Source organism: Triticum aestivum, chromosome 1B (genome assembly GCF_018294505.1).
Source record: "Triticum aestivum cultivar Chinese Spring chromosome 1B, IWGSC CS RefSeq v2.1, whole genome shotgun sequence".
Lineage (NCBI taxonomy): Eukaryota > Viridiplantae > Streptophyta > Magnoliopsida > Poales > Poaceae > Triticum > Triticum aestivum.
This window is the reverse complement of record NC_057795.1, coordinates 594,486,328-594,501,787: the sequence shown is the minus strand read 5'-3', so window position 1 is coordinate 594,501,787 and position 15,460 is coordinate 594,486,328. Positions and strand designations below refer to the sequence as shown.

Sequence of the window (15,460 nt, the reverse complement as noted above, 5' to 3'; positions counted from 1 at the left end):
CTGCTTATTTCATAGAACACCTGAACAGTACACATACGTGCACTACTCGTACAAAGGATATCATAAGGAAGCAAAACTTTGTGGCGTGGCGTGGCACATGTTCCTCAGCAGGATAGCAGTAGCTACTGTACACGGTTACAGACCAGCGCATCGCTATATCTCGCCGTTCGACGAAGTCGATGCAGATTGGTCAAAGGCTTTTGTCACATTGTGGTTGGCGACAGATGGCAGCGGCGGCTTGTTGGCCAACCTATTGGCCTCCCTGGCCTCGTCAATGTCCTTCTGGCTCAAGAAGCTTGGCTGGTTGGTCGGTGACAACAGCCTCGCCCACATCCGGTCAGTGATCTTCACCTTGTTCCGCGTGGACGTCACCCTCTGTGATCAAAAAGTTAGTTTGTTCGTGTTATGTTAAAATCATGATTAACATGAGACCAGATGATGTGGTAGAGCGATATTTAAATTATGATTGCTAAAATGTCTTTGACATGCTCTTATAACTTCAAGGTACTCACATAGAAAGGTATGTAGGCATGTCTGCCATTGACCATCACAATAGTGAAGCTGTATCCCGCCATTGCGCCATGGATGGCACTGTGAGCCAGCAGTGTGCAGTAGACATTATCTGTTGCATTACTCGGAATAGCTCGGATCATGTAGGTAGGATCTACAGAATGTAGATAAGACTATTGTTAGCCTAGTGCTACACAGATCAACAGGTTGTTCTAGAACTGAAGGAAATATGCCCTAGAGGCAATAATAAAGTTATTATTTGTTTCCTTATTTCATGATGAATGTTTATATTCATGCTAGAATTGTATCAACCGGGAACATGATACATGTGTGAATACATAGACAAACTAAGTGTCACTAGTATGCCTCTACTTGACTAGCTCGTTTATCAAAGATGGTTATGTTTCCTAGCCATGGACAAAGAGTTGTTATTTGATTAACGGGATCACATCATTAGGAGAATGATGTGATTGACTTGACCCATTCCGTTAGCCTAGCACTTGATCGTTTAGTGTGTTGCTACTGCTTTCTTCATGACTTATACATGTTCCTGTGACTATGAGATTATGCAACTCCCGTTTACCGGAGGAACACTTTGTGTGCTACCAAACGTCACAACATAACTGGGTAATTATAAAGGTGCTCTACAGGTGTCTCCAAAGGTACTTGTTGGGTTGGCGTATTTTGAGATTAGGATTTGTCACTCCGATTGTCGGAGAGGTATCTCTGGCCCACTCGGTGATGCACATCACTATAAGCCTTGCAAGCATTGCAACTAATTAGTTAGTTGTGGGATGATGTATTACGGAACGAGTAAAGAGACTTGCCAGTAACGAGATTGAACTAGGTATTGAGATACCGACGATCGAATCTCGGGCAAGTAACATACCGATGACAAAGGGAACAACGTATGTTGTTATGCGATCTGACCGATAAAGATCTTCGTAGAATATGTGGGAGCCAATATGAGCATCCAGGTTCCGCTATTGGTTATTGACCGGGGACGTGTCTCGGTCATGTCTACATAGTTCTCGAACCCGTAGGGTCCGCACGCTTAAGGTTTCGGTGACAGTTATATTATGAGTTTATGTGTTTTGATGTACCGAATGAGTTCGGAGTCCCGGATGAGATCGGGGACATGACAAGGAGTCTCGAAATGGTCAAGACATAAAGATCGATATATTGGACGACTATATTCGGACTTCGGAAAGGTTCCGAGTAATTCGGGTATTTTTCGGAGTACCGGAGAGTTACGGGAATTCGCCGGGGAGTATATGGCTTATTGGGTCATACGGGAATAGAGGAGAGAGGCCGAAAGGAAGGAGGCGCGCAGGCCCCCTCTGGTCCGAATTGGACAAGGGGTGCAACCCCCTTTTCCTTCCTCCTCTCCCCCTCTTTCCCCCCTTCTCCTACTCCAACAAGGAAGGAGGGAGTCCTACTCCCGGTGGGAGTAGGACTCCCCTTGGCGCGCCCCCTCCTAGGCCGGCCGCCCCCTCCCCTTTGCTCCTTTATATACGGGGGCAGGGGGCACCTCTAGGCACAACAACAGTTGATTATTGATCTCTTAGCCGTGTGCGGTGCCCCCCTCCACCATAGTCCTCCTCGATAATATTGTAGCGGTGCTTAGGCGAAGCCCTGCGATGGTAGAACATCAAGATCGTCACCATGCCGTCGTGCTGACGGAACTCTCCCTCGACACTCGGCTGGATCAGAGTTCGAGGGACATCATCGAGCTGAACATGTGCTAGAACTCGGAGGTGCCGTAGTTTCGGTGCTTGATCGGTCGGGCCGTGAAGATGTACGACTACATCAACCATGTTGTTCTAACGCTTTCGCTTTCAGTCTACGAGGGTACATGGACACACTCTCCCCTTTCGTTGCTATGCATCACCATGATCTTGCGTGTGCATAGGAATTTTTTTGAAATTACTACGTTCCCCAATAGTAGCATCAGAGCCTAGGTTTTATGCGTTGATGTTATATGCACAAGTAGAACACAAGTGAGTTGTGGGCGATACAAGTCATACTGCTTACCAGCATGTCATTCTTTGGTTCGGCGGTATTGTTGGATGAAGCGGCCCGGACCTACATTACGCGTACGCTTACGCGAGACTGGTTCTACCGACGTGCTTTGCACACAGGTGACTGGCAGGTGTTAGTTTCTCCAACTTTAGTAGAACCGAGTGTGGCTACGCCCGGTCCTTGAGAAGGTTAAAACAGCACTAACTTGACGAACTATCATTGTGGTTTTGATGCGTAGGTAAGAACGGTTCTTGCTCAGCCCGTAGCAGCCACGTAAAACTTGCAACAACAAAGTAGAGGACGTCTAACTTGTTTTTGCAGGGCATGTTGTGATGTGATATGGTCAAGACGTGATGAGATATAAGTTGTTGTATGAGATGATCATGTTTTGTTGAAGTTATCGGCAACTGGCAGAAGCATTATGGTTGTCTCTTTATTGCATAAGATGCAATCACCAAATAATTGTTTTACTTTATCGCTATGCGGTAGCAATAGTTGCAAGAGCAATAGTTGGTGAGACGACCATGTGACGACACATCGATATAGATCAAGATGATGGAGATCATGGTGTCATGCCGGTGACGATGAAGATCATGCCGATGCTTTGGAGATGGAGATCAAAGGCACAAGATGATGATGGCCATATCATGTCACATATTTTTGATTGCATATGATGTTTATCTTTTATACATCTTATTTTGTTTTGATTGACGGTAGCATTATAAGATGATCTCTCACTAAATTTCAAGATAAAAGTGTTCTCCCTGAGTATGCACCGTTGCCAAAGTTCGTCGTGCCCAGACACCACGTGATGATCGGGTGTGATAAGCTCTACGTCCATCTACAATGGGTACAAGTCAGTTTTGCACACGCGGAATACTCAGGTTAAACTTGACGAGCCTAGCATATGCATATATGGCCTCGGAACACTAGAGACCGAAAGGTCGAGCATGAATCATATAGTAGATATGATCAACATAGTGATGTTCACCATTGGAAACTACTCCATTTCACGTGATGATCGGTTATGGTTTAGTTGATTTGGATCACGTGATCACTTAGATGATTAGAGGAATGTCTATCTAAGTGGGGGTTCTTAAGTAATATGATTAATTGAACTTTAATTTATCATGAACTTAGTCCTGGTAGTATTTTGCAAATTATGTTGTAGATCAATAGCTCGCGTTGTTGCTTTCGTATGTTTATTTTGATATGTTCCTAGAGAAAAACTATGTTGAAAGATGTTAGTAGCAATGATGCGGATTCGATCCGTGATCTGAGGATTATCCTCGTTGCTGCACAGAAAAATTATGTCCTTGATACATCGCTAGGTGACAAACCTATTGCAGGAGCAGATGCAGACGTTATGAACGTTTGGCTAGCTCAATGTGATGACTACTTGATAGTTTAGTGCACCATGCTTAACAACTTAGAATCGGGACTTCAAAGACGTTTTGAACGTCGTGGACCATATGAGATGTTCCAGGAGTTGAAGTTAATATTTCAAACAAATACCCGAGTTGAGAGATATGAAGTCTCCAACAAGTTCTATAGCTAAAAAGATGGAGGATAATTGCTCAACTAGTGAGCAAGTGCTTAGATTGTCTGAGTACTAACAATCGCTTAAATCAAGTGGGAGTTAATTTTCCAGATAAGATAGTGATTGGCAGAGTTCTCTAGTCACCATCACCAAGTTACTGGAACTTCGTGATGAACTATAATGCAAGGGATGACGAAAACGATTCCCGAGCTCTTCGCGATGTTGAAATCAACGAAGGTAGAAATCAAGAAAAGAGCATCAAGTGTTGATGATTGACAATACCACTAGTTTCAAGAAAATGGCAAAGGGAAAGAAAGGGAACTTCAAGTAGAATGACAAGCAAGTTGTCACTCCCGCGAAGAAGCTCAAAGCTGGACCAAAGCCTGAAACTGAGTGCTTACACTGCAAAGGAAATGGTCACTGGAAGCGGAAATACCCTGAATATTTGGTGGATAAGTAGGATGGCAAAGTGAACAAGGGTATATTTGATATACAAGTTATTGATGTGTACCTTACTAGTGTTTATAGTAGCCCCTGAGTATTTGATACTTGTTCGGTTGCTAAGATTAGTAACTCGAAATAGGAGTTACAGAATAAACAGAGACTAGTTGGAGGGGAAGTGACGATGAGTGTTGGAAGTGGTTCCAAGATTGATATGATCATCATCATACACTCCCTATATTTTCGAGATTAGTGTTGAACCTAAATAAATGTTATTTGGCGTTTGCGTTGAGCATGAATATGATTTGATCATGTTTATTGCAATATGGTTCAACAACAACAACAATAACAAAGCCTTTAGTCCCAAACAAGTTGGGGTAGGCTAGAGGTGAAACCCATAAGATCTCGCAACCAACTCATGGCTCTGGCACATGGATAGCAAGCTTCCACGCACCCCTGTCCATAGCTAGCTCTTTGTCGATACTCCAATCCTTCAGGTCTCTCTTAACGGACTCCTCCCATGTCAAAATCGGTCGACCCCGCCCTCTCTTGACATTCTCCGCACGCTTTAGCCGTCCGCTATGCACTGGAGCTTCTGGAGGCCTGCGCTGAATATGCCCAAACCATCTCAAACGATGTTGGACAAGCTTCTCCTCAATTGGTGCTACCCCAACTCTATCTCGTATATCATCATTCCGGACTCGATCATTCCTCGTGTGGCCACACATCCATCTCAACATACGCATCTCTGCCACACCTAACTGTTGAACATGTCGCCTTTTAGTCGGCCAACACTCCGCGCCATACAACATTGTGGGTCGAACCGCCGTCCTGTAGAACTTGCCTTTTAGCTTTTGTGGCACTCTCTTGTCACAGAGAATGCCAGAAGCTTGGCGCCACTTCATCCATCCGGCTTTGATTCGATGGTTCACATCTTCATCAATACCCCCATCCTCCTGCAACATTGACCCCAAATACCGAAAGGTGTCCTTCCGAGGTACCACCTGGCCATCAAGGCTAACCTCCTCCTCCTCACAGCTAGTAGTACTGAAACCGCACATCATGTACTCGGTTTTAGTTCTACTAAGCCTAAACCCTTTCGATTCCAAGGTTTGTCTTCATAACTCTAACTTCCTATTTACCCCCGTCCGACTATCGTCAACTAGCACCACATCATCCGCAAAGAGCATACACCATGGGATATCTCCTTGTATACCCCTTGTGACCTCATCCATCACCAATGCAAAAAGATAAGGGCTCAAAGCTGACCCCTGATGCAGTCCTATCTTAATCGGGAAGTCATCGGTGTCGACATCACTTGTTCGAACAATTGTCACAACATTATTGTACATGTCCTTGATGAGGGTAATGTACTTTGCTGGGACTTTGTGTTTCTCCAAGTCCCACCACATGACATTCCGCGGTATCTTATCATAGGCCTTCTCCAAGTCAATGAACACCATATGCAAGTCCTTCTTATGCTCCCTATATCTCTCCATAAGTTGTCGTACCAAGAAAATGGCTTCCATGGTCGACCTCCCAGGCATGAAACCAAACTGATTTTTGGTCACGCTTGTCATTCTTCTTAAGCGGTGCTCAATGACTCTCTCCCATAGCTTCATTGTATGGCTCATCAGCTTAATTCCACGGTAATTAGTACAACTCTGAACATCCCCCTTGTTCTTGAAGATTGGTACTAATATACTCCGTCTCCATTCTTCTGGCATCTTGTTTGCCCGAAAAATGAGGTTGAAAAGCTTGGTTAGCCATACTATCGCTATGTCCCCGAGACCTTTCCACACCTCAATGGGGATACAATCAGGGCCCATCGCCTTGCCTCCTTTCATCCTTTTTAAAGCCTCCTTCACCTCAGACTCCTGGATGCGCCGCACAAAACGCATGCTGGTCTCATCAAAGGAGTCATTCAGTTCAATGGTAGAACTCTCATTCTCCCCATTGAACAGCTTGTCGAAGTACTCCCGCCATCTATGCTTAATCTCTTCGTCCTTCACCAAGAGTTGGCCTGCTCCATCCTTGATGCATTTGACTTGGCCAATATCCCTCGTCTTCCTCTCCCGGATCTTAGCCATCTTATAGATGTCCCTTTCACCTTCCTTCGTGCCTAACCGTTGGTAGAGGTCCTCATATGCCCGACCCCTTGCTTCACCAACAGCTTGCTTTGCGGCCTTCTTCGCCATCTTGTACTTCTCTATGTTGTCTGCACTCCTATCCAGGTATAGGCGTCTGAAGCAATCTTTCTTCTCTTTAAGCGCCTTCTGGACATCATCATTCCACCACCAGGTATCCTTATCTTCGCTTCTCCTTCCCCTGGACACTCCAAACTCCTCCGAGGCCACCTTACGAATGCAAGTCGCCATCTTCATCCACACATTGTCCGCATCCCCTCCTTCCTCCCAAGGGCCCTCCTTAAATACCCTCTCCTTGAACACCTGAGCTACCTCCCCCTTGAGCTTCCACCACTTCGTTCTAGCAACCTTGGCACGCTTATCCCGCTGGACACGAATCCGAAAGCGGAAGTCAGCAACCACCAGTTTATTGCAATACGGTTATTCATTTAAAATCAGAGAATAATTATTGTTCTATTTACATGAATAAAACCTTCGATGGTCATACACCCAATGAAAATAGTTTGTTGGATCTCGATCGTAGTGATACACATATTCATAATATTGATGCCAAAAGATGCAAAGTTTATAATGATAGTGCAACTTATATGTGGCACTGCCGTTTGGGTCATATCAGTGTAAAGCGCATGAAGAAACTCCATAAAGATGGATTTTTTGAATCATTTGATTATGAATCATTTGATGCTTGCGAACCGTGCCTTATGGGCAAGATGACTAAAACTCCGTTCTCCGGAACAATGGAACGAGCTAGTGACTTATTGGAAATAATACATACTGATGTATGCGGTCCAATGAGTATTGATGCTCGTGACGGGTATCGTTATTTTCTGACCTTCACAAGATGATTTGAGCATATATGAGTATATCTACTTAATGAAACATAAGTCTGAAACATTTGAAAAGTTCAAAATATTTCAGAGTGAAGTGGAGAATCATCATAACAAGAAAATAAAGTTTCTACGATCTGATCGTGGAGGAGAATATTTGAGTTACGAGTTTGGCCTTCATATAAAACAATGTGGAATAGTTTCACAGTTCACACCACCTGGAACACTATAGTGTTATGGTGTGTCCAAACATCGTAACTGCACTTTATTAGATATTGTGCGATCTATGATGTCTCTTATCGGATTACCACTATTGTTTTGGGGTTATGCATTAGAGACAGTTGCATTCACTTTAGATAGGGCACCATCAAAATCCGTTGAGACGACACCTTATGAACTGTGGTTTGGCAAGAAACCAAAGTTGTCGTTTCTTAAACTTTGGGGCTGCGATGCTTATGTGACAAAGTTTCAACCTGATAAGCTTGAACCCAAATCGGAGAAGTGCGTCTTCATAGAATACCCAAAGGTAACTATTGGGTACACCTTCTATCACAGATCTGAAGGCAAGTTATTCGTTGCTAAGATGGATCCTTTCTAGAGAAGAAGTTTCTCTCGAAAGAAGTGAGTGGGAGGAAAATAGAGCTTGATAAGGTAATTTGTACCTTCTCCCGAATTGGAAAGTAGTTCATCACAGAAATCAGTTCCAGTGATTCCTACACCAATTAGTGAGGAAGCTAATGATGATGATCATCAAACTTCAGATCAAATTACTACCGAACCTTGGAAGTCATGTTACTAGACCATGATGAACCTACGAAGTATGAGGAAGCAATGATGAGCCCAGATTCCGTGAAATGGCTTGAGGCCATGAAATCTGAGATGGGATCCATGTATGAGAACAAAGTGTGGACTTTGGTTGTCTTGCCCGATGATCGGCAAGCCATAGAAAATAAATGGATCTTCTAGAGAAAGACGGACACTAATAGTAGTGTTACTATCTATAAAGCTCGACTTGTTGCGAAAGGTTTTCGACAAAGTTCAAGGTGTTGAATATGATGAGATTTTCTCACTCGTAACGATGCTTAAGTCTGTCCGAATCATGTTAGCAATTTCCACATTTTATGAAATCTGGCAAATGGATATCAAAACTGTGTTCCTGAATGGATTTCAGGAAGAAGAGTTGTATATGATGCAACCAGAAGGTTTTGTCGATCCGAAAGGTGCTAACAAAATGTGCAAGCTCCAGCGATCCATCAATGGACTGGTGCAAGCATCTCGGAGTTGGAATATACGCTTTGATGAGTTGATCAAAGCATATGGTTTTATACAGACTTTTGGAAAGGCCTGTATTTACAAGAAAGTGAGTGGGAGCACTACAGCCTTTCTGGTAAGTATATGTGAATGACATATTGTTGATCGAAAATGATGTAGAATTTTCTGGAAAGCATAAAGGAGTGTTTGGAAGGAGTTTTTCAAAGAAAGACCTCGGTGAAGCTGCTTACACATTGAGCATCAAGATCTATAGAGATAGATCAAGACGCTTGATAAGATTTTTCAATGAGTACATACCTTGACAAGATTTTGAAGTAGTTCAAAATGGAATAGTCAAAGAAAGAGTTCTTGCCTGTGTTGCAAGGTGTGAAGTTGAGTAAGACTAAAAACCCGACCATGGCAGAAAATAGAAAGAGAATGAAAAGTCATTCCCTATGCCTCAGTCATAGGTTCTATAAAGTATGCTATGCTGTGTACCAGACCTACTGTATACCTTCTCTGAGTTTGGCAAATGGAGTACAATAGTGATCTAAGAGTAGATCACTGGACATTGGTCAAAATTATCCTTAGTGGAATAAGGATATGTTTCTCGATTATGGAGGTGATAAAAGAGTTCGTCGTAAAGAGTTACATCGGTGCAAGATTTTACCACGATCCGGATGACTCTAAGTCTCTATCTGGATACATATTGAAAGTGGGAGCAATTAGCTAGAGTAGCTCCGTGCAGAGCATTGTAGACATAAAATATTTGCAAAATACATACGGCTCTGAATGCGACAGACCCGTTGACTAAACTTCTCTCACTAGCAAAACATGATCATACCTTAGTACTCTTTGGGTGTTAATCACATAACGATGTGAACTAGATTATTGACTCTAGTAAACCTTTTGGGTGTTGATCACATAACGATGTCAACTATGCGTGTTAATCACATACAGATGTGAATATTGGTGTTAAATCACATGACGATGTGAACTAGATTATTGACTCTAGTGCAAGTGGGAGACTGAAGGAAATATGCCCTAAAGGCAATAATAAAGTTATTATTTATTTCCTTATATCATGATGAATGTTTATTATTCATGCTAGAATTGTATTAACCAGGAACATGATACATGTGTGAATACATAGACAAACTAAGTGTCACTAGTATGCCTCTACTTGACTAGCTCGTTTATCAAAGATGGTTATGTTTCCTAGCCATGGACAAAGAGTTGTTATTTGATTAACGGGATCACATCATTAGGAGAATGATGTGATTGACTTGAACCATTCCGTTAGCTTAGCACTTGATCATTTAGTATGTTGCTACTGCTTTCTTCATGACTTATACATGTTCCTCTGACTATGAGATTATGCAACTCCTGTTTACCGGAGGAATACTTTGTGTGCTACCAAACGTCACAACGTAACTGGGTGATTATAAAGGTGCTCTACAGGTGTCTCCAAAGGTACTTGTTGGGTTGGCGTATTTCGAGATTAGGATTTGACACTCCGATTGTCGGAGAGGTATCTCTGACCCACTCGGTGATGCACATCACTATAAGCCTTGCAAGCATTGCAACTAATTAGTTAGTTGCGGGATGATGTATTACAGAACGAGTAAAGAGACTTGCCGGTAACGAGATTGAACTAGGTATTGAGATACCGACGATCGAATCTCGGGCAAGTAACATACCGATGACAAAGGGAACAACGTATGTTGTTATGCGGTCTGACCGATAAAGATCTTCGTAGAATATGTGGGAGCCAATATGAGCATCCAGGTTCTGCTATTGGTTATTGACCGGAGACGTGTCTCGGTCATGTCTACATAGTTCTCGAATCCGTAGGGTCCGCACGCTTAAGGTTTCGATGACAGTTATATTATGAGTTTATGTGTTTTGATGTACCGAAGGAGTTTGGAGTCCCGGATGAGATCGGGGACATGACGAGGAGTCTCGAAATGGTCAAGACATAAAGATCGATATATTGGACGACTATATTCGGACTTCGGAAAGGTTCCGAGTGATTCGGGTATTTTTTGGAGTACCGGAGAGTTACGGGAATTCGCCAGGGAGTATATGACCCTTATTGGGCCATACGGGAATAGAGGAGAGAGGCCGAAAGGAAGGAGGCGCGCAGGCCCCCTCTGGTCCGAATTGGACAAGGGGTGCAACCCCCTTTTCCTTCCTCCTCTCTCCCTCTTTCCCCCCTTCTCCTACTCCAACAAGGAAGGAGGGAGTCCTACTCCCGGTGGGAGTAGGACTCCCCTTGGCGCGCCCCCTCCTAGGCCGGCCGCCCCCCTCCCCCCCCTTGCTCCTTTATATACGGGGGCAGGGGAGCACCTCTAGGCACAACAACAGTTGATCATTGATCTCTTAGCCGTGTGCGGTGCCCCCCTCCACCATAGTCCTCCTCAATAATATTGTAGCGGTGCTTAGGCGAAGCCCTGCGACAGTAGAACATCAAGATCGTCACCACGCCGTCGTGCTGACGGAACTCTCCCTCGACACTTGGCTGGATCGGAGTTCGAGGGACGTCATCGAGATGAACGTGTGCTAGAACTCGGAGGTGTCGTAGTTTCGGTGCTTGATCGGTCGGGCCGTGAAGACGTACGACTACATCAACCGCGTTGTTCTAACGCTTCCGCTTTCGGTCTACGAGGGTACGTGGACACACTCTCCCCTCTCGTTGCTATGCATCACCATGATCTTGCGTGTGCGTAGGAATTTTTTTGAAATTACTACATTCCCCAACAAGAACATGGTCCTCTGTGAAGTAGACACAATTGGTCAATATGTTACCAATGTATTTAATCGTCATCTCCATCTTTTTGCTCTTGAAGTGATCCTACAGTGCATTAATGAAATGAGGAAGTAAACTGAGTACTCCCTAAAATATTCATGCAACAGGTGATGCAACACAATTTCTAGTAAATACCAATAATAATTATGTCATTGACAATGGAATCAAGATCAGTGGCAAGAAAATGTCGGTATTTACCTTAATCTTGTGAGTCAGCCAGAGACCAATATCAAGAAGCAGTTTATTTCCAGATGCATCTTGCTGATCTGAAGCGGGTATGCTTTTGGCAATAATATCCTGGCCTGCTCCCTCAGCAACAACAATAACCATGTGCTTGTTCTCGTTCAGCCTCCTCTCTACATATTGAAGCAACCCCCCTTCCCCATCCATATAAAATGGAGACTCTGGAGTCAAGCAGCAATCATGTGGAAATTAGAGATCCAAAGAAAAAATCACTGTTGAGGAAATCGCTAACTGGTAGCTGCTCGGTTGGCTGGCGAGTAGGGGATTAATAGGCTAATTGGTATCAATTAATCGGACAATTTATTGGTTTATCGGCTACTCGATGACCCTACGAGTAGGGATTAATCGGCAAATTAACTGGTTAATCGGACGAATTCTTGAACAGGTAAAATTAAGTAACTCTAACATGGAGGTTAAATAATGACAGAAAGCAAGAGTTCAAGAGTTCTAATACTAATGTTTGAGAAATGGGTAGGAATCAAATCAATTATGCAGGAATAAGAAGGAATGAACTAAAACAAAATATAGAATGCAACATCCAGGACAGTTATAGAAGGCATCAACTTACCACATCCCGACTTGCAAGAGTAGCATACATCGCAATGAACCCTGCATTAGAGGAAAAGAATTTAATGATAAGAGAATGTAAGAGTTAGCAAAGTTGTTGTGGCTGAAATAAAGAAAAATCTAGCACCCTTTTTCTGTATGCAAACTGTAAATACAATTAATGAGATGTTGAATTGTTAAACTAACACGATATATCAACAAGCTTATCAAATAGTGTTCCTTCAATTTGTATAAATCTCACATTTGCTTTCAGCAAACGTATAAGAAAATAGCACCCACAAGATGGCAAGTGACTATGGAGAATATGTCAGAAAACTAACCACTATAACGACCCATCAGTTTGATTATAACATGTTCTGGTGTTTGAAAGTCAAATTTATGTTCATTTGGGCAACAAAATGATAAAAAATAGCGCAATACCATTTAATCTGAATAAAAATATAGTCCAAGGGCATTACAGACTTTCCACTGACCATACCACACAGAAGCAGAAAAACAGGCAGTGAAAAAAACTGGCTAGCTTATTATCTGGAGCTTATTTCCACATGAGCTTATTTCCACAACATACCTCAAAAGAACTGGCCCTAACTAGGCCCTAACCGTTTAGATTTCACGCGGTTTTCCTCAATAACCGAGCGGCCCTTTTTCTTTTCTTTTTCAGCACATGCTTATGCGGTGCATTGCTTATTTGGGTTGTTCTTGTAATATCCATTTCCGATCGATGTTTTTTTGTGGGGTTCTAATCAATGGATTTGATAACTCTCCTACTTTTTTTGTGAAATAATAACTCTCCTACTTATAACACTAAAGAAAACCAAATATTACCCCATCTTCTGTATCCCGTTGTTGATGAATCAATGGAGAGACATCCATAAAAAGGTAAATGTTTCCAGCCGGAGGGCCGGATGAAACGTTCCGCCGGTCACGTCCCACTCTCGCAAGGACCCACACGCAACACCGCTTTAGTTTTCTTATCCGCTCGCACAGAGCGCTCCTGGCCATTCGTACCCCCGCATCTTCTTCCCCATGGCATCCAAAATCACCTTCTCGCCGTCGATGATCTCGTCCATCGCCGCACCAACCTCCCTCGCAAATAGGCGCCTACTTCTAGAGGCACCCACCACCACGCTCGGCAAGGGGAGGAGGTCATGGCCTCCAGGTCCTCCATCCTCACGGTTGTGCATGACGGGGGTCGTGCTGCAACCATTGCGTGGTCATGGCTTTGGGGCAGTTGCGGCAGACGGCGTGGGGGGAGCAGGTGCTGGAAAGGACATCCACGGGTGCTGGAGACGGTGGCCATCGATGATGCAACCGACCACGACGACAACAACCGTCGTCCCAATTTGCTGCGACGCGCAACGACCGGTGAGGATGGGGACGACCATATTTTCCTTTTTTGTTGGAACCAACTCTGTTTTGCTGGAACCGACATCCCAATTTACTGCCATAGCAAGCAACAACTTGGAACCGGGTATTTTTTTTTGCTACAATCGATCCCCCCAGAGTTCTTTCTGATGTGTTGTTTTGCTGGAACCTGTGTTCAATTTTGCTGGAACCGGGTAATTTTTTGCTACAATCGTTTGACGGGAGTTCTCGCTGGTTAGTTGTTTTTGCTGCTACCGATGTTCAACTTTGCTGGAACCGGGTAAATTTTTGCTAGAATCGATCCCCCTGAGTTCTTGCTAATGTGTTGTTTTGCTGGAACCGGTGTTCAATTTTGCTGGAACCGGGATTTTTTTTGCTTCAACTGACAAATGGAGGATTTGTTGCTTTCGAAATTATTTTGCTAGGCACGAGCGCTGTGACGCGGTGGTGCTCCAACCATGGTGAAAGCGTTGGAACCCGCCACGCGCAGGAGCTGCAATGGCCTGGTTCGCGAGCTACAAACGTGACGTGCGGCGACGATGAACTTCAGCAGAAGGGTGCCAGTGGGTACGACGGTGGTGCTGCAACGAGCAGCGGCGCAAGGGAACGGGGTGTTGCCGCCCCTCGCGGGAGCGCACACACGTGGGGTGGAGGGGGGCGAGGACAGAGATGCTCGCTGGGAACGAGAAGGAAGGAATTTATGTTCGCGTTGACCAAAGCGAGAGGAAGGAGATGATTCCCCGATTGGCTGCAAATCACCAGATCGAACGGTTGGGAGCAGACCCGCCGAGCGGCGCCTAGTATTGGCCTAAAAGAAACCAATAGAGAGAGACCTCCTTAAAACTAAAAAAAAAATCATTAGTGAGAGACCTGTGGCGTGTGCCAAACCGGCCATCGATCCGCGCCGCTCCGGAGGGAAGTCGTCTACCTCTGCGCCCGTGTACGTTCTCGCTACGTCATCGATCCACGCCGGAACGCATCGGGTCCGTCCACGCCAAGCATCACCGAACGGCTGGATCCACTCCACGCCATCGATCCGAGGCACACCTCCTTCCTCCTTCCTCCCGCTTCCTACATAACCTCGCCGCCCCCATCCGTCTCTACACATCTCAGCATCTGCAGCCCGCCACACATCCCACCCAAACTTAACCTCCCCACACGCTCGAACCAGCGGCACCCATGGCACCCAAGGCGGCGGAGAAGAAGCCGGTGGCGGCGGCGGAGAAGACCCCGGCCGGGAAGAAGCCCAAGGCGGAGAAGCGGGCGCCGGCGTCCAAGGAGGCCGGCGGCGAGGGGAAGACGAGGGGCAGGAAGAAGGGCAGCAAGGCCAAGAAGGGCGTGGAGACGTACAAGATCTACATCTTCAAGGTGCTCAAGCAGGTGCACCCCGACATCGGCATCTCCTCCAAGGCCATGTCCATCATGAACTCCTTCATCAACGACATCTTCGAGAAGCTCGCCGGGGAGTCCGCCAAGCTCGCCCGCTACAACAAGAAGCCCACCATCACGTCCCGGGAGATCCAGACCTCCGTCCGCCTCGTCCTCCCCGGCGAGCTCGCCAAGCACGCCGTCTCAGAGGGCACCAAGGCCGTCACCAAGTTCACCTCATCCTAGGCTTCGTCGTCGTTTCATGAGTTGATGGCATCGTGTAGGTAGTTGGCAGTATGATGTTACAATCTCTGTAAGAATTGTGCTGCTTGCGGCCTTGAAGAAATAGTAATGTTGCTGTTTGAATCAA

At 45.0% G+C, this 15,460-nt stretch overlaps 2 protein-coding genes across 2 annotated transcripts; one reads left to right on the top strand and one right to left on the bottom strand.

Moving 5' to 3' along the window:
* Positions 1-88: 88 nt before the first annotated feature.
* Positions 89-13,541, bottom strand: LOC123080172 (ATP-dependent 6-phosphofructokinase 7-like). The gene is made up of 8 exons (XM_044503069.1): positions 13,343-13,541; positions 12,820-12,825; positions 12,678-12,713; positions 12,360-12,399; positions 11,746-11,971; positions 11,547-11,592; positions 513-664; positions 89-375 (listed from the first exon to the last, which is right to left on the bottom strand). Exons 1-8 carry the CDS (start codon positions 13,539-13,541, stop codon positions 154-156), a joined length of 927 nt encoding a protein of 308 aa, XP_044359004.1. The 3' UTR covers positions 89-153.
* A 1,280-nt stretch (positions 13,542-14,821) lies between these two features.
* On the top strand, positions 14,822-15,460 carry LOC123140900 (histone H2B.2-like). Its single transcript, XM_044560167.1, has one exon. The coding sequence runs from the start codon at positions 14,902-14,904 to the stop codon at positions 15,334-15,336; it is 435 nt and encodes a 144-aa protein (XP_044416102.1). The 5' UTR covers positions 14,822-14,901; the 3' UTR covers positions 15,337-15,460.

What these genes read in the sequence shown, in the direction of transcription:
- LOC123080172 (XM_044503069.1), bottom strand. Translation starts at nt 13,541, where the DNA reads ATGCACAACCGTGAGGATGGAGGACCTGGAGGCCATGACCTCCTCCCC. An exon ending in ACTGATGGGTCGTTATAGTG is followed by an intron (nt 12,400 to 12,677) that starts GTTAGTTTTCTG and finishes CCTCTAATGCAG; the next exon opens with GGTTCATTGCGATGTATGCT. An exon ending in GATGACGATTAAATACATTG is followed by an intron (nt 665 to 11,546) that starts GTAACATATTGA and finishes TACATTCTGTAG; the next exon opens with ATCCTACCTACATGATCCGA.
- LOC123140900 (XM_044560167.1), top strand. Translation starts at nt 14,902, where the DNA reads ATGGCACCCAAGGCGGCGGAGAAGAAGCCGGTGGCGGCGGCGGAGAAG.